The 18,981-nt window shown below is 51.6% G+C and overlaps 1 protein-coding gene and 20 non-coding genes across 21 annotated transcripts in view; 1 reads left to right on the forward strand and 20 right to left on the reverse strand.

The window, feature by feature from the left end:
- The first annotated feature begins 2,286 nt into the window (after nucleotides 1–2,286).
- Nucleotides 2,287–18,981, forward strand: part of DNAJC5B (DnaJ heat shock protein family (Hsp40) member C5 beta) — a 37,936-nt gene continuing 21,241 nt past the window's right edge. The window contains exon 1 of the mRNA XM_068671990.1: nucleotides 2,287–2,393. Within this exon, the coding sequence (XP_068528091.1) occupies nucleotides 2,287–2,393 (107 nt within the window). The remainder of the gene's footprint in view (nucleotides 2,394–18,981) is intronic.
- Nucleotides 6,106–6,178, reverse strand: TRNAA-AGC (transfer RNA alanine (anticodon AGC)). Its single transcript has one exon. It is a non-coding gene; the product is annotated as a tRNA-Ala (tRNA).
- On the reverse strand, nucleotides 6,256–6,344 carry TRNAY-GUA (transfer RNA tyrosine (anticodon GUA)). The gene is given in 2 exon segments: nucleotides 6,256–6,291; nucleotides 6,308–6,344. It is a non-coding gene; the product is annotated as a tRNA-Tyr (tRNA).
- Nucleotides 7,469–7,541, reverse strand: TRNAA-AGC (transfer RNA alanine (anticodon AGC)). Its single transcript has one exon. It is a non-coding gene; the product is annotated as a tRNA-Ala (tRNA).
- On the reverse strand, nucleotides 7,619–7,707 carry TRNAY-GUA (transfer RNA tyrosine (anticodon GUA)). The gene is given in 2 exon segments: nucleotides 7,619–7,654; nucleotides 7,671–7,707. It is a non-coding gene; the product is annotated as a tRNA-Tyr (tRNA).
- TRNAA-AGC (transfer RNA alanine (anticodon AGC)) lies at nucleotides 8,832–8,904 on the reverse strand. Its single transcript has one exon. It is a non-coding gene; the product is annotated as a tRNA-Ala (tRNA).
- On the reverse strand, nucleotides 8,982–9,070 carry TRNAY-GUA (transfer RNA tyrosine (anticodon GUA)). Its single transcript is given in 2 exon segments — nucleotides 8,982–9,017; nucleotides 9,034–9,070. It is a non-coding gene; the product is annotated as a tRNA-Tyr (tRNA).
- TRNAA-AGC (transfer RNA alanine (anticodon AGC)) lies at nucleotides 10,196–10,268 on the reverse strand. Its single transcript has one exon. It is a non-coding gene; the product is annotated as a tRNA-Ala (tRNA).
- Nucleotides 10,346–10,434, reverse strand: TRNAY-GUA (transfer RNA tyrosine (anticodon GUA)). Its single transcript is given in 2 exon segments — nucleotides 10,346–10,381; nucleotides 10,398–10,434. It is a non-coding gene; the product is annotated as a tRNA-Tyr (tRNA).
- TRNAA-AGC (transfer RNA alanine (anticodon AGC)) lies at nucleotides 11,567–11,639 on the reverse strand. The gene has a single exon. It is a non-coding gene; the product is annotated as a tRNA-Ala (tRNA).
- Nucleotides 11,717–11,805, reverse strand: TRNAY-GUA (transfer RNA tyrosine (anticodon GUA)). Its single transcript is given in 2 exon segments — nucleotides 11,717–11,752; nucleotides 11,769–11,805. It is a non-coding gene; the product is annotated as a tRNA-Tyr (tRNA).
- TRNAA-AGC (transfer RNA alanine (anticodon AGC)) lies at nucleotides 12,938–13,010 on the reverse strand. The gene has a single exon. It is a non-coding gene; the product is annotated as a tRNA-Ala (tRNA).
- On the reverse strand, nucleotides 13,088–13,176 carry TRNAY-GUA (transfer RNA tyrosine (anticodon GUA)). The gene is given in 2 exon segments: nucleotides 13,088–13,123; nucleotides 13,140–13,176. It is a non-coding gene; the product is annotated as a tRNA-Tyr (tRNA).
- TRNAA-AGC (transfer RNA alanine (anticodon AGC)) lies at nucleotides 14,310–14,382 on the reverse strand. The gene has a single exon. It is a non-coding gene; the product is annotated as a tRNA-Ala (tRNA).
- Nucleotides 14,460–14,548, reverse strand: TRNAY-GUA (transfer RNA tyrosine (anticodon GUA)). The gene is given in 2 exon segments: nucleotides 14,460–14,495; nucleotides 14,512–14,548. It is a non-coding gene; the product is annotated as a tRNA-Tyr (tRNA).
- Nucleotides 15,681–15,753, reverse strand: TRNAA-AGC (transfer RNA alanine (anticodon AGC)). Its single transcript has one exon. It is a non-coding gene; the product is annotated as a tRNA-Ala (tRNA).
- On the reverse strand, nucleotides 15,831–15,919 carry TRNAY-GUA (transfer RNA tyrosine (anticodon GUA)). The gene is given in 2 exon segments: nucleotides 15,831–15,866; nucleotides 15,883–15,919. It is a non-coding gene; the product is annotated as a tRNA-Tyr (tRNA).
- TRNAA-AGC (transfer RNA alanine (anticodon AGC)) lies at nucleotides 17,053–17,125 on the reverse strand. Its single transcript has one exon. It is a non-coding gene; the product is annotated as a tRNA-Ala (tRNA).
- On the reverse strand, nucleotides 17,203–17,291 carry TRNAY-GUA (transfer RNA tyrosine (anticodon GUA)). Its single transcript is given in 2 exon segments — nucleotides 17,203–17,238; nucleotides 17,255–17,291. It is a non-coding gene; the product is annotated as a tRNA-Tyr (tRNA).
- Nucleotides 18,425–18,497, reverse strand: TRNAA-AGC (transfer RNA alanine (anticodon AGC)). Its single transcript has one exon. It is a non-coding gene; the product is annotated as a tRNA-Ala (tRNA).
- On the reverse strand, nucleotides 18,575–18,663 carry TRNAY-GUA (transfer RNA tyrosine (anticodon GUA)). Its single transcript is given in 2 exon segments — nucleotides 18,575–18,610; nucleotides 18,627–18,663. It is a non-coding gene; the product is annotated as a tRNA-Tyr (tRNA).

Raw genomic sequence — 18,981 nt, forward strand, 5'->3', positions numbered from 1 at the left:
ATCCTCTTAGGATGTGGAATTATTATCAGAATTTTAATATATCTTACTTTCATTCAAGGAAATAAACAAGGTGCTCTTGTCTGTGTTCTACTGGAACAAAAATACATAGCTTGAAAATAGGATTCTAAAATAATTTTAGTCATCAGAAATGTAGTACTAAAATTGTAACTGCTTTATCTTCCTTAATTCAGAGACCATATTTTTTTCTAGAAAAGTGTCATCTCCTTCTTCTTTTAGTATTTTATAGGACTGCTTTAAATAAGTAAGCAATAACTTTGAGTAACTAGACCTTCAAGGGGATTAATCACTAAAAGACTGAGTAGGCTAGTGAGTTTAAATTTCTGTAGCTGACTGGTTATTAAAATTACTTTATGAGAAAGTACAAATTACACAACTTTTTTGTTCTTTGGAATAAAATTTATCATAACTTTGATTTTGTTTTATGCTTCGGGGTTGCCATGTAGCTAATCATCGTTATGTAATGGAATTTTAAAATAATCCTGTATAGCTGTGGCTTCACATGGTTACCTAACATTATCTTGTGCATTATCAGGCTTAATGTGCCTTGTACAGTTCCAGTGTGATCAGGATAGATCTCAGGATTATGTTAAATATGTTTTGGGCATGCCTTTATTAAAAATTGTACCTATAAGCTTGAGCATAATTTCATTCTTAATTATGAATTTAAAAACAAAAGTTCAGTCCATTATTTGATAGTTTGTGTATGACACTTAAAAGTAGAAAATATTTTTTTCTTCAGCTGATCTTGAGATCCTAAATTGTGTGTTAGCTTATTAGAAAAAGAAAACATCAAAGTAAATATGAATAAATTTAAGTTGCTCAGTAAATCGCTTACTCGTTACCTGAATTACTCGGTTTATTATATGTCTGCGTGCACTTACCCGGTATTTGATTTCTTTTTCAGTACTGAACATAGCTAAAGAGCTTAAAAGTGTTACACGGCTGTTTCTGAACCAAAATGTGGCCTAGTAAATAATATATAAATAACATCAAGATAGTGTTTCTAGCTCAGCAGTGAGAAGGGTGAAAGAGCAGAGTGGGTAGTCTTACCTCACAAAGCAGGTTCTTAGAAATTATTCTTATGACTGGGGTTACAACTTATTTTTAGGCTTTTTCTGTAATCACTTGTCAACATTTAGAGAAAGGTGCAACATTCAAATAAATTAAGAGGTTGTGGTGAGAGTTTTGTTGTAGCAAGTCTGCCATCAAAGAGCTGCACTTTTCTCTTTATGAATTTTAGGTATCTATACTGGGTGTTTTAGATTACAGTCTATATGAGTTTCTTCATGTCATTACCTAGCATTATCAAGGTTTGCTTTAAAATGTTTGGAACTTCAAATTTAGAAGTATGAACTATGAACAATGAGTAGGTAGTAGAGCCATTCAGTTGTGAGTAGCTTGTTTGTTTTCTTTACCTCTGAGATACATGAAGGAATGAATGATAGATCTAAGGGAACTAAATCTTTAACCTGTCTTTAGCCTTTACTTACATTATAAAGTAACGTCACAATGGTAAATATATCAGCAGCTCATGAACTGTCCGAATTATTGTACTATAAACCACACTCCAAATACTGATGGATATAAGTATTTTCTATACATAAGATTACAATAAATAATACACCATACTCTGTAAAACAGAGGTCATTCTCCCACTTGCCTAGATCCAGATTCATTCCATCTATCTTTAGGCACATGATTTGGGATTGCAGCCATCCTAAGCACCCTGCAGGAGTAATAGGGATAAAGTGCTTGGTAAATTGTCCTCCAAACATGTATCTCTGTCTGTTGACCGTACAGGGAGCCTTGCTTGACTAAGCTTCAAATTTAATCACTCAAATTAGGCACCTATAATTGGTTAAACTGAATCTGACTTTAAGAAAAATAAACACAAATAAAATTAGGTGGAAATACTACATGCAGACATTAGTGCTGTGGAAAATTTAGCCACTGAATTCAGTGTGAAAAACACCAAATTTTTATTATGAGCAGTGATACATATAGTGCAAGAGCTTCTCGTTTTTGTTGTTGTTGTTGTTAGTGGTGGTGGGTTTTTTTGCTTTTCCACTTTTTAACACCCCTTTAAAATCTCTTAAGGAATGGAGAACAATTTAAAGGAGATTTTATTTTAGTTTTACTTTAATGTAAATCATATAAGTAATTTTAACCTCTACTAAGAAATATTATACATATCCATATATACATGTAGCCTGTACTATTTTAAATTCTGTTCTACATTAGCAGCTTTGGTAATGCACTGCAAACATGGCTGAACAAAGGCAACGTGCTTTGTCAACATCAGGGGAAGCATTATATGGAATCCTGGCCCTACAGAAGGGAGCAACACATGACGAGATTAAGAAGTCCTACAGGTATGTAAGATGTGATTTGCAATGTGTCTAAATCACAGGCAACTTTTTAAAAATCTCATCACAATAGATAGTTACAGATCCATAGTGTTGTGCAAAGACACTGTATGAATTCTCCACAGAGCTTGTGCTGTATACAGCAGCCAGCATGTGTGGTTCAAGAAGCAACCTTCCATAGAACATACAAAACTCTGACACTGAAGGTGTTTGCTAACATTGCTATATTCACCACCTTGCAGTGGCAAAACATATTTATTCTTAAGATTGCTCCTTATTTCTTTTTGCTTATTTTACTCTCTTTCTGATTTTTTCTTCACAATTCTTTCACAATTTTCTTCACAAATTCTATCTGAATTTTCTTGTGTTTTGTTGTAGTTGGTTGGTTGGTTGGTTGGTTGGTGGTGTGTTTTTTTGTTTTGTTTTGTTTTTTTTTTTGTTTTTTTTTTTTGTGTTTAATTTAGCTTCTGCCTTTGTGAGATTCAGTGCTCTGCCATCCTTCAAAATACTAAAATAGTCAGAAGTTGATATATTGATATTATGTCATCATTAAGTTGAACCTGAAGTTACCAACCAGTTAAATCAATGGTGAACAGAGGAGTTTGCGTCTATGAGTCATTGCCTCAAACTGCAAAACCAGAAATTATCCCCACAGAAAAATTGCTTCTTAAGTTAAAATACTTACTCCACAGTATTTATTTTTACACAAGTGTTTACCACAGATGAGTTTAATTTATTGAAGCAACACAAAATATTCTGACAGTAGGTACTTAATATCAGCATAACTATTTACTTTTTTTCTCCTGTTGCCACAACTCTTAGCAAAAATTGTTTATGGGCCTGGCATCCACACAATAGTAAAACCTTTTGAGTAAGGAATTTGTTATTACAATTTCTTTTTGGTCTGTGAGACTGAAAAGATTCTGATATGATACTGATGATTGTGTGAATTCATTAATTTAATCCCACAAATAATTTGAGCACTTAATCTAAAATGTTTTAATTCAGCCAAACAAGAGGTCAGAGTGTTATGATAAAGAATGCAGACCACACTTGCAAAGTGCAGTATTAGAATACTACATCCAGTTTCTGTGTTAACATCTTTTACTGATATTAAAAATTATAGCCTATGCACAAAGGGGATGATTCAAGGATAAGAGTGAGAGACAGGACTTCAATTAGTTTATCTTATCATAAAATAAATAAAAACAGATTATTTGATTACAATGTGTAATGTCCTTTAAATGGAATAATGTTAGGTGCGAGAGGGGTCTTCGGTTTATGAAGAGAGGCATAACCAAAACCAGTGGATGGACTCTAAAATCAATTCAAGCTTAAAATAAGGTAGTTGGTTCTAATGGTGAGTGTAATAAACAGTTGAAACATACTGACAAAGGAATTGGCAGATTCTCTTTTGAAAAAGAAGGTAGGAAGACTTTAAACAAGTTTTACTCAAACACAACTTATCAACATGATGACATGTAACGAGACCTAGAAGTAAGGCTAGAAGACTTTATTGGTCTTTTTGCTCTTAAATCTGTACTGCTGTTATTAAAAAGAGAAAGAACATTAAATGTCATGAGTGAAATAGATGTTCTTGACAGCAAAACATGCCAGGCATGTATTTACAGGTTTAATAAGTATAGTAAAACTTTTATTACAGCATCATTATGGACACTGTTGGTTGCCCTGTATTAGCACTTTCTCTTCAACACACCTTGCTATCAAATGTAAAAATATATTTGAACTGAAAGAAATGTTAGGAAATAAATCTATTCATATACTGTTTGGCTTGATTTTTGATGGGACTCTGTGTTTTTGAACAAATTGCATCTCTCCATCTTTCTGATCCCAAAAGGCATATGATCAATGGAGGCAGTAGCAGTAATGAACAGTCAAACTATTAACACAACAGAAACAAAACTATTGATATTGCACAGTTCTGTCTTGCATAACTACAGCACTAGAGGATAAATTTACTACAGTATCACATTCACTCATGACTTGCACCTTCTGTGTCCCTGTAGTATAGCCTGGCTGAGGAAACCATCTTCTGTATCAAAACTCATGTTTTCTTGTTGCTTTTACATTTAAGTTTCTGGAAAGGAAGCTTTCTTTAGTCCCCAAAGGAGAGAGTTGTCATGGAAGAATGTAAAATGAAATTAACTTTATTTAATGCTGAACATGAATACAGATGATTTACACAACAATCTATGGTAAAACTGACAGTGGTGCTTTATCCATCTTTATTAGTAATTATAGTAAAAAAAAGACTGCTTCTAACTAAAGTGGAAATGTCAAAGGGATTCACTTTTAATGGAATAGCTGTAAATATTTGCAAGATAAAATGATGAGTCAGTCTCATAGATTTGCTTTAATTATCATTTAATTTATGCTAATCCACAAATCTGCTGCTGAATGGGTAATCTTTAGAACAAGGTATAAAACCAGCAATACCTGATTCTGAGTTTCATGCCATTATTAATTAAGTCAGTATTAATCATACTACCACAGCCCAGGGCAAAATTTACTTTTTAATAAACATGACAGAGGTACCTCTCTGTGTTTTTATTTGGAGTTTGGCACAATCAAATTTTCAAGGAGATAGAGCTAACAGGCTTTTAATCAGCAGGATTTCAAAGGAGATCTGTTTACCTTCAATTCCCTACAAAAATACTCCTTAGAACAATTTTTGTCATAATAACTTAAACTGCATATTGACTTCTGCTTTCCAGACTGACAGTGAAGTAGCATGCAGAGAGAAAGCATATTTCCTGTCTTCCTCAGGAGTTTGAAAACACACATTTTGGATAGAAAAAAATTATAAGTACCTGAAAAATTTTCCTTCAATGAATGGAGACAATACCTGTATGAGACTGCACATTAGAAACAGAATTTTGTTAAAATCATACAACCCTACAAAACGTAATCTTTAAGGGGGATCTCTACATATTAACTTCAAAAGTAAGAAAAATTCTAAATAAAGTAAACAAACTGATCTCTTATACTGACTCTCCTCTCAAATAATTTCATCTCATTGAAACCATCATAGTGCAGGGTATATAAAGCAGAAATGCAAAGCATCTAAAAATATTTAAATAAAGATATAAAAAATAATGCCTTCCTGGCATATCTGTTAATGAATGCTAAGGCCTATACTACTCCTCATTAACCTACGTATAATATAATATTATTAAACAATCACCCAACAGACATGGAAGACAACAAAAACATCTCAACTCCATATAATAACTGATCAGCTTGTTAAGGACCACAGTCCTGGTAGTAGCCTTTTACTCACCTGGCTATAATTTCTCAACCACATATTGAACACAGAGAAAAAAATTCAAGGTCACAAACAAATGGATTAATAAAATTCCATTCAAAGATATAAAATACGTTCCCTTCAGCGAAACCCCGTGCTACGCTTGATCAACATCTCAACCTGCAACACTTGCTCAACATCTTCCTCACACACTGAGGCCTACACAAGGTCATGCTTCTCTTGATGCCGTCGATCGCGTGCCCATTAGTGGTGCAGGAGAATCCCTTCCCTCCTGCTCCTGCCCGTGCTGCCCTTGGCCCACAGGCTGACTGGATGCCGTCCTCGTGCGCAGCAGCCCAGACGCTGCGCAGGTTCTCCAGAGCCCCCCAGTACAGACAACACGCGTCCCTGCTGCCGCAGGCCCGATGATCAGGCAAGGGGACGGAAAAGCATTGGAGAATGCGGGCATCGATCCCGCTGCCTCTCACATGCTAAGCGAGCGCTCTACCACTTGAGCTAATTCCCCAGCCCACGGCCGGCCCCTGGGCAGCCGTCTGCTCGCAGTCACCCAGCCCGTGGCCTGGACAAGAGCCAAAAGGGCACTCCTTCGAGCCGGAGTTGAACCAGCGACCTAAGGATGGCCGTGCATGGGAGCCTACAGTCCTCCGCTCTACCAGCTGAGCTATCGAAGGAATCACAGACACCTGCCCGGCAACACGCCCTTCACACGCCCCTCACACACCTCTTCCGCCTCCACAACTAAGCAGCACCACTCTGCCACAACTCCTCCTCCATACACGCTACCCTACAACACCAACACACCTCTACGCACGCCTCAGGCGCTTGCCTCACTACAGGCACGTACACAGAAACACAGAAACACAGAAACCCTTTCCTTGCCCTCTCCTCACACACACAGACAAACAGAATGCTACCGCCTCAAACCACTCGCCTGAACCTTCTGCCCTCCTCTCACTTCACCTCCCATCAACACGCTCACAAAACAACACCCATCACCCATCTTCTCACTAACCTCCTCCACACTTCCGCAACACCCCAAACAACCCCTCACGGCTTCGCCTTGCGCACAAGGGCAACACACACTCTGTCCTCAGCATGCGCAGAGTGCAACCGCTACCTCCAACAGCTCCCACCTTCGGCCGGTAATACCGCCTGTGGCAGGGCTTTAGCACCTCCGCCTCACGACCACTCACGCACGCGGAGCGCACAGAGCCCCTGCCCACCCTCACCCGCTGTCTGACTCTCCTCAGTGCAAAAGCCACTTTCCCCCTTTCACCCTGGGACACCCCTCCTGCTTCAACAGGGCTTCCTTCTTCCGCGCTCTTCTGCCAATGGCCGGACAAAAAGGACGAGCCCTACTGCATCGACAATGACCCAAGAAGTGACGCCGAGAAAGGGGGCTTCTTTCCTCCCCACAAAGCCCACTCTTCTCCAGGCTCTGGGTAGGCCCCCGTTCATCGAAGCGTCCTCGGCGAGCACGTGTTCCCAAGTCCCGCAGTCCCTACGGTGGCCTTCTCCTCAGCCTGCAGCACTTGCTCAACGTCTTCCTCACACACTGAGGCCTACACAAGGTCAGCTTCTCTTGATGCCGTCGATCGCGTGCCCATTAGTGGCGCAGGAGAATCCCTTCCCTCCTGCTCCTGCCCGTGCTGCCCTTGGCCCACAGGCTGACTGGATGCCATCCTCATGCCAAGCAGCCCTGACGCTGCGCAGGTTCTCCAGAGCCCCCCAGTACAGACAACACGCGTCCCTCCTGCCGCAGGCCTGATGATCAGGCAAGGGGACGGAAAAGCATTGGAGAATGCGGGCATCGATCCCGCTGCCTCTCACATGCTAAGCGAGCGCTCTACCACTTGAGCTAATTCCCCAGCCCACGGCCGGCCCCTGGGCAGCCGTCTGCTCGCAGTCACCCAGCCCGTGGCCTGGACAAGAGCCAAAAGGGCACTCCTTCGAGCCGGAGTTGAACCAGCGACCTAAGGATGGCCGTGCATGGGAGCCTACAGTCCTCCGCTCTACCAGCTGAGCTATCGAAGGAATCACAGACACCTGCCCGGCAACACGCCCTTCACACGCCCCTCACACACCTCTTCCGCCTCCACAACTAAGCAGCACCACTCTGCCACAACTCCTCCTCCATACACGCTACCCTACAACACCAACACACCTCTACGCACGCCTCAGGCGCTTGCCTCACTACAGGCACGTACACAGAAACACAGAAACACAGAAACCCTTTCCTTGCCCTCTCCTCACACACACAGACAAACAGAATGCTACCGCCTCAAACCACTCGCCTGAACCTTCTGCCCTCCTCTCACTTCACCTCCCATCAACACGCTCACAAAACAACACCCATCACCCATCTTCTCACTAACCTCCTCCACACTTCCGCAACACCCCAAACAACCCCTCACGGCTTCGCCTTGCGCACAAGGGCAACACACACTCTGTCCTCAGCATGCGCAGAGTGCAACCGCTACCTCCAACAGCTCCCACCTTCGGCCGGTAATACCGCCTGTGGCAGGGCTTTAGCACCTCCGCCTCACGACCACTCACGCACGCGGAGCGCACAGAGCCCCTGCCCACCCTCACCCGCTGTCTGACTCTCCTCAGTGCAAAAGCCACTTTCCCCCTTTCACCCTGGGACACCCCTCCTGCTTCAACAGGGCTTCCTTCTTCCGCGCTCTTCTGCCAATGGCCGGACAAAAAGGACGAGCCCTACTGCATCGACAATGACCCAAGAAGTGACGCCGAGAAAGGGGGCTTCTTTCCTCCCCACAAAGCCCACTCTTCTCCAGGCTCTGGGTAGGCCCCCGTTCATCGAAGCGTCCTCGGCGAGCACGTGTTCCCAAGTCCCGCAGTCCCTACGGTGGCCTTCTCCTCAGCCTGCAGCACTTGCTCAACGTCTTCCTCACACACTGAGGCCTACACAAGGTCAGCTTCTCTTGATGCCGTCGATCGCGTGCCCATTAGTGGCGCAGGAGAATCCCTTCCCTCCTGCTCCTGCCCGTGCTGCCCTTGGCCCACAGGCTGACTGGATGCCATCCTCATGCCAAGCAGCCCTGACGCTGCGCAGGTTCTCCAGAGCCCCCCAGTACAGACAACACGCGTCCCTCCTGCCGCAGGCCTGATGATCAGGCAAGGGGACGGAAAAGCATTGGAGAATGCGGGCATCGATCCCGCTGCCTCTCACATGCTAAGCGAGCGCTCTACCACTTGAGCTAATTCCCCAGCCCACGGCTGGCCCCTGGGCAGCCGTCTGCTCGCAGTCACCCAGCCCGTGGCCTGGACAAGAGCCAAAAGGGCACTCCTTCGAGCCGGAGTTGAACCAGCGACCTAAGGATGGCCGTGCATGGGAGCCTACAGTCCTCCGCTCTACCAGCTGAGCTATCGAAGGAATCACAGACACCTGCCCGGCAACACGCCCTTCACACGCCCCTCACACACCTCTCCCGCCTCCACAACTAAGCAGCACCACTCTGCCACAACTCCTCCTCCATACACACTACCCTACAACACCAACACACCTCTACGCACGCCTCAGGCGCTTGCCTCACTACAGGCACGTACACAGAAACACAGAAACACAGAAACCCTTTCCTTGCCCTCTCCTCACACACACAGACAAACAGAATGCTACCGCCTCAAACCACTCGCCTGAACCTTCTGCCCTCCTCTCACTTCACCGCCCATCAACACACTCACAAAACAACACCCATCACCCATCTTCTCACTAACCTCCTCCACACTTCCGCAACACCCCAAACAACCCCTCACGGCTTCGCCTTGTGCACAAGGGCAACACACACTCTGTCCTCAGCATGCGCAGAGTGCAACCGCTACCTCCAACAGCTCCCACCTTCGGCCGGTAATACCGCCTGTGGCAGGGCTTTAGCACCTCCGCCTCACGACCACTCACGCATGCGGAGCGCACAGAGCCCCTGCCCACCCTCACCCGCTGTCTGACTCTCCTCAGTGCAAAAGCCACTTTCCCCCTTTCACCCTGGGACACCCCTCCTGCTTCAACAGGGCTTCCTTCTTCCGCGCTCTTCTGCCAATGGCCGGACAAAAAGGACGAGCCCTACTGCATCGACAATGACCCAAGAAGTGACGCCGAGAAAGGGGGCTTCTTTCCTCCCCACAAAGCCCACTCTTCTCCAGGCTCTGGGTAGGCCCCCGTTCGTCGAAGCGTCCTCGGCGAGCACGTGTTCCCAAGTCCCGCAGTCCCTACGGTGGCCTTCTCCTCAGCCTGCAGCACTTGCTCAACGTCTTCCTCACACACTGAGGCCTACACAAGGTCATGCTTCTCTTGATGCCGTCGATCGCGTGCCCATTAGTGGTGCAGGAGAATCCCTTCCCTCCTGCTCCTGCCCGTGCTGCCCTTGGCCCACAAGCAGACTGGATGCCGTCCTCGTGCGCAGCAGCCCAGACGCTGCGCAGGTTCTCCAGAGCCCCCCAGTACAGACAACACGCGTCCCTGCTGCCGCAGGCCCGATGATCAGGCAAGGGGACGGAAAAGCATTGGAGAATGCGGGCATCGATCCCGCTGCCTCTCACATGCTAAGCGAGCGCTCTACCACTTGAGCTAATTCCCCAGCCCACGGCCGGCCCCTGGGCAGCCGTCTGCTCGCAGTCACCCAGCCCGTGGCCTGGACAAGAGCCAAAAGGGCACTCCTTCGAGCCGGAGTTGAACCAGCGACCTAAGGATGGCCGTGCATGGGAGCCTACAGTCCTCCGCTCTACCAGCTGAGCTATCGAAGGAATCACAGACACCTGCCCGGCAACACGCCCTTCACACGCCCCTCACACACCTCTCCCGCCTCCACAACTAAGCAGCACCACTCTGCCACAACTCCTACTCCATACACGCTACCCTACAACACCAACACACCTCTACGCACGCCTCAGGCGCTTGCCTCACTACAGGCACGTACACAGAAACACAGAAACACAGAAACACAGAAACCCTTTCCTTGCCCTCTCCTCACACACACAGACAAACAGAATGCTACCGCCTCAAACCACTCGCCTGAACCTTCTGCCCTCCTCTCACTTCACCTCCCATCAACACGCTCACAAAACAACACCCATCACCCATCTTCTCACTAACCTCCTCCACACTTCCGCAACACCCCAAACAACCCCTCACGGCTTCGCCTTGCGCACAAGGGCAACACACACTCTGTCCTCAGCATGCGCAGAGTGCAACCGCTACCTCCAACAGCTCCCACCTTCGGCCGGTAATACCGCCTGTGGCAGGGCTTTAGCACCTCCGCCTCACGACCACTCACGCACGCGGAGCGCACAGAGCCCCTGCCCACCCTCACCCGCTGTCTGACTCTCCTCAGTGCAAAAGCCACTTTCCCCCTTTCACCCTGGGACACCCCTCCTGCTTCAACAGGGCTTCCTTCTTCCGCGCTCTTCTGCCAATGGCCGGACAAAAAGGACGAGCCCTACTGCATCGACAACGACCCAAGAAGTGACGCCGAGAAAGGGGGCTTCTTTCCTCCCCACAAAGCCCACTCTTCTCCAGGCTCTGGGTAGGCCCCCGTTCATCGAAGCGTCCTCGGCGAGCACGTGTTCCCAAGTCCCGCAGTCCCTACGGTGGCCTTCTCCTCAGCCTGCAGCACTTGCTCAACGTCTTCCTCACACACTGAGGCCTACACAAGGTCAGCTTCTCTTGATGCCGTCGATCGCGTGCCCATTAGTGGCGCAGGAGAATCCCTTCCCTCCTGCTCCTGCCCGTGCTGCCCTTGGCCCACAGGCTGACTGGGTGCCGTCCTCGTGCGCAGCAGCCCAGACGCTGCGCAGGTTCTCCAGAGCCCCCCAGTACAGACAACACGCGTCCCTCCTGCCGCAGGCCTGATGATCAGGCAAGGGGACGGAAAAGCATTGGAGAATGCGGGCATCGATCCCGCTGCCTCTCACATGCTAAGCGAGCGCTCTACCACTTGAGCTAATTCCCCAGCCCACGGCCGGCCCCTGGGCAGCCGTCTGCTCGCAGTCACCCAGCCCGTGGCCTGGACAAGAGCCAAAAGGGCACTCCTTCGAGCCGGAGTTGAACCAGCGACCTAAGGATGGCCGTGCATGGGAGCCTACAGTCCTCCGCTCTACCAGCTGAGCTATCGAAGGAATCACAGACACCTGCCCGGCAACACGCCCTTCACACGCCCCTCACACACCTCTCCCGCCTCCACAACTAAGCAGCACCACTCTGCCACAACTCCTCCTCCATACACACTACCCTACAACACCAACACACCTCTACGCATGCCTCAGGCGCTTGCCTCACTACAGGCACGTACACAGAAACACAGAAACACAGAAACACAGAAACCCTTTCCTTGCCCTCTCCTCACACACACAGACAAACAGAATGCTACCGCCTCAAACCACTCGCCTGAACCTTCTGCCCTCCTCTCACTTCACCTCCCATCAACACGCTCACAAAACAACACCCATCACCCATCTTCTCACTAACCTCCTCCACACTTCCGCAACACCCCAAACAACCCCTCACGGCTTCGCCTTGCGCACAAGGGCAACACACACTCTGTCCTCAGCATGCGCAGAGTGCAACCGCTACCTCCAACAGCTCCCACCTTCGGCCGGTAATACCGCCTGTGGCAGGGCTTTAGCACCTCCGCCTCACGACCACTCACGCACGCGGAGCGCACAGAGCCCCTGCCCACCCTCACCCGCTGTCTGACTCTCCTCAGTGCAAAAGCCACTTTCCCCCTTTCACCCTGGGACACCCCTCCTGCTTCAACAGGGCTTCCTTCTTCCGCGCTCTTCTGCCAATGGCCGGACAAAAAGGACGAGCCCTACTGCATCGACAACGACCCAAGAAGTGACGCCGAGAAAGGGGGCTTCTTTCCTCCCCACAAAGCCCACTCTTCTCCAGGCTCTGGGTAGGCCCCCGTTCATCGAAGCGTCCTCGGCGAGCACGTGTTCCCAAGTCCCGCAGTCCCTACGGTGGCCTTCTCCTCAGCCTGCAGCACTTGCTCAACGTCTTCCTCACACACTGAGGCCTACACAAGGTCAGCTTCTCTTGATGCCGTCGATCGCGTGCCCATTAGTGGCGCAGGAGAATCCCTTCCCTCCTGCTCCTGCCCGTGCTGCCCTTGGCCCACAGGCTGACTGGGTGCCGTCCTCGTGCGCAGCAGCCCAGACGCTGCGCAGGTTCTCCAGAGCCCCCCAGTACAGACAACACGCGTCCCTCCTGCCGCAGGCCCGATGATCAGGCAAGGGGACGGAAAAGCATTGGAGAATGCGGGCATCGATCCCGCTGCCTCTCACATGCTAAGCGAGCGCTCTACCACTTGAGCTAATTCCCCAGCCCACGGCCGGCCCCTGGGCAGCCGTCTGCTCGCAGTCACCCAGCCCGTGGCCTGGACAAGAGCCAAAAGGGCACTCCTTCGAGCCGGAGTTGAACCAGCGACCTAAGGATGGCCGTGCATGGGAGCCTACAGTCCTCCGCTCTACCAGCTGAGCTATCGAAGGAATCACAGACACCTGCCCGGCAACACGCCCTTCACACGCCCCTCACACACCTCTCCCGCCTCCACAACTAAGCAGCACCACTCTGCCACAACTCCTCCTCCATACACACTACCCTACAACACCAACACACCTCTACGCACGCCTCAGGCGCTTGCCTCACTACAGGCACGTACACAGAAACACAGAAACACAGAAACACAGAAACCCTTTCCTTGCCCTCTCCTCACACACACAGACAAACAGAATGCTACCGCCTCAAACCACTCGCCTGAACCTTCTGCCCTCCTCTCACTTCACCTCCCATCAACACGCTCACAAAACAACACCCATCACCCATCTTCTCACTAACCTCCTCCACACTTCCGCAACACCCCAAACAACCCCTCACGGCTTCGCCTTGCGCACAAGGGCAACACACACTCTGTCCTCAGCATGCGCAGAGTGCAACCGCTACCTCCAACAGCTCCCACCTTCGGCCGGTAATACCGCCTGTGGCAGGGCTTTAGCACCTCCGCCTCACGACCACTCACGCACGCGGAGCGCACAGAGCCCCTGCCCACCCTCACCCGCTGTCTGACTCTCCTCAGTGCAAAAGCCACTTTCCCCCTTTCACCCTGGGACACCCCTCCTGCTTCAACAGGGCTTCCTTCTTCCGCGCTCTTCTGCCAATGGCCGGACAAAAAGGACGAGCCCTACTGCATCGACAACGACCCAAGAAGTGACGCCGAGAAAGGGGGCTTCTTTCCTCCCCACAAAGCCCACTCTTCTCCAGGCTCTGGGTAGGCCCCCGTTCATCGAAGCGTCCTCGGCGAGCACGTGTTCCCAAGTCCCGCAGTCCCTGCGGTGGCCTTCTCCTCAGCCTGCAGCACTTGCTCAACGTCTTCCTCGCACACTGAGGACTACACAAGGTCGTGCTTCTCTTGATGCCGTCGATCGCGTGCCCATTAGTGGTGCAGGAGAATCCCTTCCCTCCTGCTCCTGCCCGTGCTGCCCTTGGCCCACAGGCTGACTGGATGCCATCCTCATGCCAAGCAGCCCTGACGCTGCGCAGGTTCTCCAGAGCCCCCCAGTACAGACAACACGCGTCCCTCCTGCCGCAGGCCTGATGATCAGGCAAGGGGACGGAAAAGCATTGGAGAATGCGGGCATCGATCCCGCTGCCTCTCACATGCTAAGCGAGCGCTCTACCACTTGAGCTAATTCCCCAGCCCACGGCCGGCCCCTGGGCAGCCGTCTGCTCGCAGTCACCCAGCCCGTGGCCTGGACAAGAGCCAAAAGGGCACTCCTTCGAGCCGGAGTTGAACCAGCGACCTAAGGATGGCCGTGCATGGGAGCCTACAGTCCTCCGCTCTACCAGCTGAGCTATCGAAGGAATCACAGACACCTGCCCGGCAACACGCCCTTCACACGCCCCTCACACACCTCTCCCGCCTCCACAACTAAGCAGCACCACTCTGCCACAACTCCTCCTCCATACACACTACCCTACAACACCAACACACCTCTACGCACGCCTCAGGCGCTTGCCTCACTACAGGCACGTACACAGAAACACAGAAACACAGAAACACAGAAACCCTTTCCTTGCCCTCTCCTCACACACACAGACAAACAGAATGCTACCGCCTCAAACCACTCGCCTGAACCTTCTGCCCTCCTCTCACTTCACCTCCCATCAACACGCTCACAAAACAACACCCATCACCCATCTTCTCACTAACCTCCTCCACACTTCCGCAACACCCCAAACAACCCCTCACGGCTTCGCCTTGCGCACAAGGGCAACACACACTCTGTCCTCAGCATGCGCAGAGTGCAACCGCTACCTCCAACAGCTCCCACCTTCGGCCGGTAATACCGCCTGTGGCAGGGCTTTAGCACCTCCGCCTCACGACCACTCACGCACGCGGAGCGCACAGAGCCCCTGCCCACCCTCACCCGCTGTCTGACTCTCCTCAGTGCAAAAGCCACTTTCCCCCTTTCACCCTGGGACACCCCTCCTGCTTCAACAGGGCTTCCTTCTTCCGCGCTCTTCTGCCAATGGCCGGACAAAAAGGACGAGCCCTACTGCATCGACAACGACCCAAGAAGTGACGCCGAGAAAGGGGGCTTCTTTCCTCCCCACAAAGCCCACTCTTCTCCAGGCTCTGGGTAGGCCCCCGTTCATCGAAGCGTCCTCGGCGAGCACGTGTTCCCAAGTCCCGCAGTCCCTACGGTGGCCTTCTCCTCAGCCTGCAGCACTTGCTCAACGTCTTCCTCACACACTGAGGCCTACACAAGGTCAGCTTCTCTTGATGCCGTCGATCGCGTGCCCATTAGTGGCGCAGGAGAATCCCTTCCCTCCTGCTCCTGCCCGTGCTGCCCTTGGCCCACAGGCTGACTGGGTGCCGTCCTCGTGCGCAGCAGCCCAGACGCTGCGCAGGTTCTCCAGAGCCCCCCAGTACAGACAACACGCGTCCCTCCTGCCGCAGGCCCGATGATCAGGCAAGGGGACGGAAAAGCATTGGAGAATGCGGGCATCGATCCCGCTGCCTCTCACATGCTAAGCGAGCGCTCTACCACTTGAGCTAATTCCCCAGCCCACGGCCGGCCCCTGGGCAGCCGTCTGCTCGCAGTCACCCAGCCCGTGGCCTGGACAAGAGCCAAAAGGGCACTCCTTCGAGCCGGAGTTGAACCAGCGACCTAAGGATGGCCGTGCATGGGAGCCTACAGTCCTCCGCTCTACCAGCTGAGCTATCGAAGGAATCACAGACACCTGCCCGGCAACACGCCCTTCACACGCCCCTCACACACCTCTCCCGCCTCCACAACTAAGCAGCACCACTCTGCCACAACTCCTCCTCCATACACACTACCCTACAACACCAACACACCTCTACGCACGCCTCAGGCGCTTGCCTCACTACAGGCACGTACACAGAAACACAGAAACACAGAAACACAGAAACCCTTTCCTTGCCCTCTCCTCACACACACAGACAAACAGAATGCTACCGCCTCAAACCACTCGCCTGAACCTTCTGCCCTCCTCTCACTTCACCTCCCATCAACACGCTCACAAAACAACACCCATCACCCATCTTCTCACTAACCTCCTCCACACTTCCGCAACACCCCAAACAACCCCTCACGGCTTCGCCTTGCGCACAAGGGCAACACACACTCTGTCCTCAGCATGCGCAGAGTGCAACCGCTACCTCCAACAGCTCCCACCTTCGGCCGGTAATACCGCCTGTGGCAGGGCTTTAGCACCTCCGCCTCACGACCACTCACGCACGCGGAGCGCACAGAGCCCCTGCCCACCCTCACCCGCTGTCTGACTCTCCTCAGTGCAAAAGCCACTTTCCCCCTTTCACCCTGGGACACCCCTCCTGCTTCAACAGGGCTTCCTTCTTCCGCGCTCTTCTGCCAATGGCCGGACAAAAAGGACGAGCCCTACTGCATCGACAACGACCCAAGAAGTGACGCCGAGAAAGGGGGCTTCTTTCCTCCCCACAAAGCCCACTCTTCTCCAGGCTCTGGGTAGGCCCCCGTTCATCGAAGCGTCCTCGGCGAGCACGTGTTCCCAAGTCCCGCAGTCCCTGCGGTGGCCTTCTCCTCAGCCTGCAGCACTTGCTCAACGTCTTCCTCGCACACTGAGGACTACACAAGGTCGTGCTTCTCTTGATGCCGTCGATCGCGTGCCCATTAGTGGTGCAGGAGAATCCCTTCCCTCCTGCTCCTGCCCGTGCTGCCCTTGGCCCACAGGCTGACTGGATGCCATCCTCATGCCAAGCAGCCCTGACGCTGCGCAGGTTCTCCAGAGCCCCCCAGTACAGACAACACGCGTCCCTCCTGCCGCAGGCCTGATGATCAGGCAAGGGGACGGAAAAGCATTGGAGAATGCGGGCATCGATCCCGCTGCCTCTCACATGCTAAGCGAGCGCTCTACCACTTGAGCTAATTCCCCAGCCCACGGCCGGCCCCTGGGCAGCCGTCTGCTCGCAGTCACCCAGCCCGTGGCCTGGACAAGAGCCAAAAGGGCACTCCTTCGAGCCGGAGTTGAACCAGCGACCTAAGGATGGCCGTGCATGGGAGCCTACAGTCCTCCGCTCTACCAGCTGAGCTATCGAAGGAATCACAGACACCTGCCCGGCAACACGCCCTTCACACGCCCCTCACACACCTCTCCCGCCTCCACAACTAAGCAGCACCACTCTGCCACAACTCCTCCTCCATACACACTACCCTACAACACCAACACACCTCTACGCACGCCTCAGGCGCTTGCCTCACTACAGGCACGTACACAGAAACACAGAAACACAGAAACACAGAAACCCTTTCCTTGCCCTCTCCTCACACACACAGACAAACAGAATGCTACCGCCTCAAACCACTCGCCTGAACCTTCTGCCCTCCTCTCACTTCACCTCCCATCAACACGCTCACAAAACAACACCCATCACCCATCTTCTCACTAACCTCCTCCACACTTCCGCAACACCCCAAACAACCCCTCACGGCTTCGCCTTGCGCACAAGGGCAACACACACTCTGTCCTCAGCATGCGCAGAGTGCAACCGCTACCTCCAACAGCTCCCACCTTCGGCCGGTAATACCGCCTGTGGCAGGGCTTTAGCACCTCCGCCTCACGACCACTCACGCACGCGGAGCGCACAGAGCCCCTGCCCACCCTCACCCGCTGTCTGACTCTCCTCAGTGCAAAAGCCACTTTCCCCCTTTCACCCTGGGACACCCCTCCTGCTTCAACAGGGCTTCCTTCTTCCGCGCTCTTCTGCCAATGGCCGGACAAAAAGGACGAGCCCTACTGCATCGACAACGACCCAAGAAGTGACGCCGAGAAAGGGGGCTTCTTTCCTCCCCACAAAGCCCACTCTTCTCCAGGCTCTGGGTAGGCCCCCGTTCATCGAAGCGTCCTCGGCGAGCACGTGTTCCCAAGTCCCGCAGTCCCTACGGTGGCCTTCTCCTCAGCCTGCAGCACTTGCTCAACGTCTTCCTCGCACACTGAGGACTACACAAGGTCGTGCTTCTCTTGATGCCGTCGATCGCGTGCCCATTAGTGGTGCAGGAGAATCCCTTCCCTCCTGCTCCTGCCCGTGCTGCCCTTGGCCCACAGGCTGACTGGATGCCATCCTCATGCCAAGCAGCCCTGACGCTGCGCAGGTTCTCCAGAGCCCCCCAGTACAGACAACACGCGTCCCTCCTGCCGCAGGCCTGATGATCAGGCAAGGGGACGGAAAAGCATTGGAGAATGCGGGCATCGATCCCGCTGCCTCTCACATGCTAAGCGAGCGCTCTACCACTTGAGCTAATTCCCCAGCCCACGGCCGGCCCCTGGGCAGCCGTCTGCTCGCAGTCACCCAGCCCGTGGCCTGGACAAGAGCCAAAAGGGCACTCCTTCGAGCCGGAGTTGAACCAGCGACCTAAGGATGGCCGTGCATGGGAGCCTACAGTCCTCCGCTCTACCAGCTGAGCTATCGAAGGAATCACAGACACCTGCCCGGCAACACGCCCTTCACACGCCCCTCACACACCTCTCCCGCCTCCACAACTAAGCAGCACCACTCTGCCACAACTCCTCCTCCATACACACTACCCTACAACACCAACACACCTCTACGCACGCCTCAGGCGCTTGCCTCACTACAGGCACGTACACAGAAACACAGAAACACAGAAACACAGAAACCCTTTCCTTGCCCTCTCCTCACACACACAGACAAACAGAATGCTACCGCCTCAAACCACTCGCCTGAACCTTCTGCCCTCCTCTCACTTCACCTCCCATCAACACGCTCACAA

Source organism: Anas acuta, chromosome 2 (assembly GCF_963932015.1).
Source record: "Anas acuta chromosome 2, bAnaAcu1.1, whole genome shotgun sequence".
Taxonomy (NCBI): domain Eukaryota; kingdom Metazoa; phylum Chordata; class Aves; order Anseriformes; family Anatidae; genus Anas; species Anas acuta.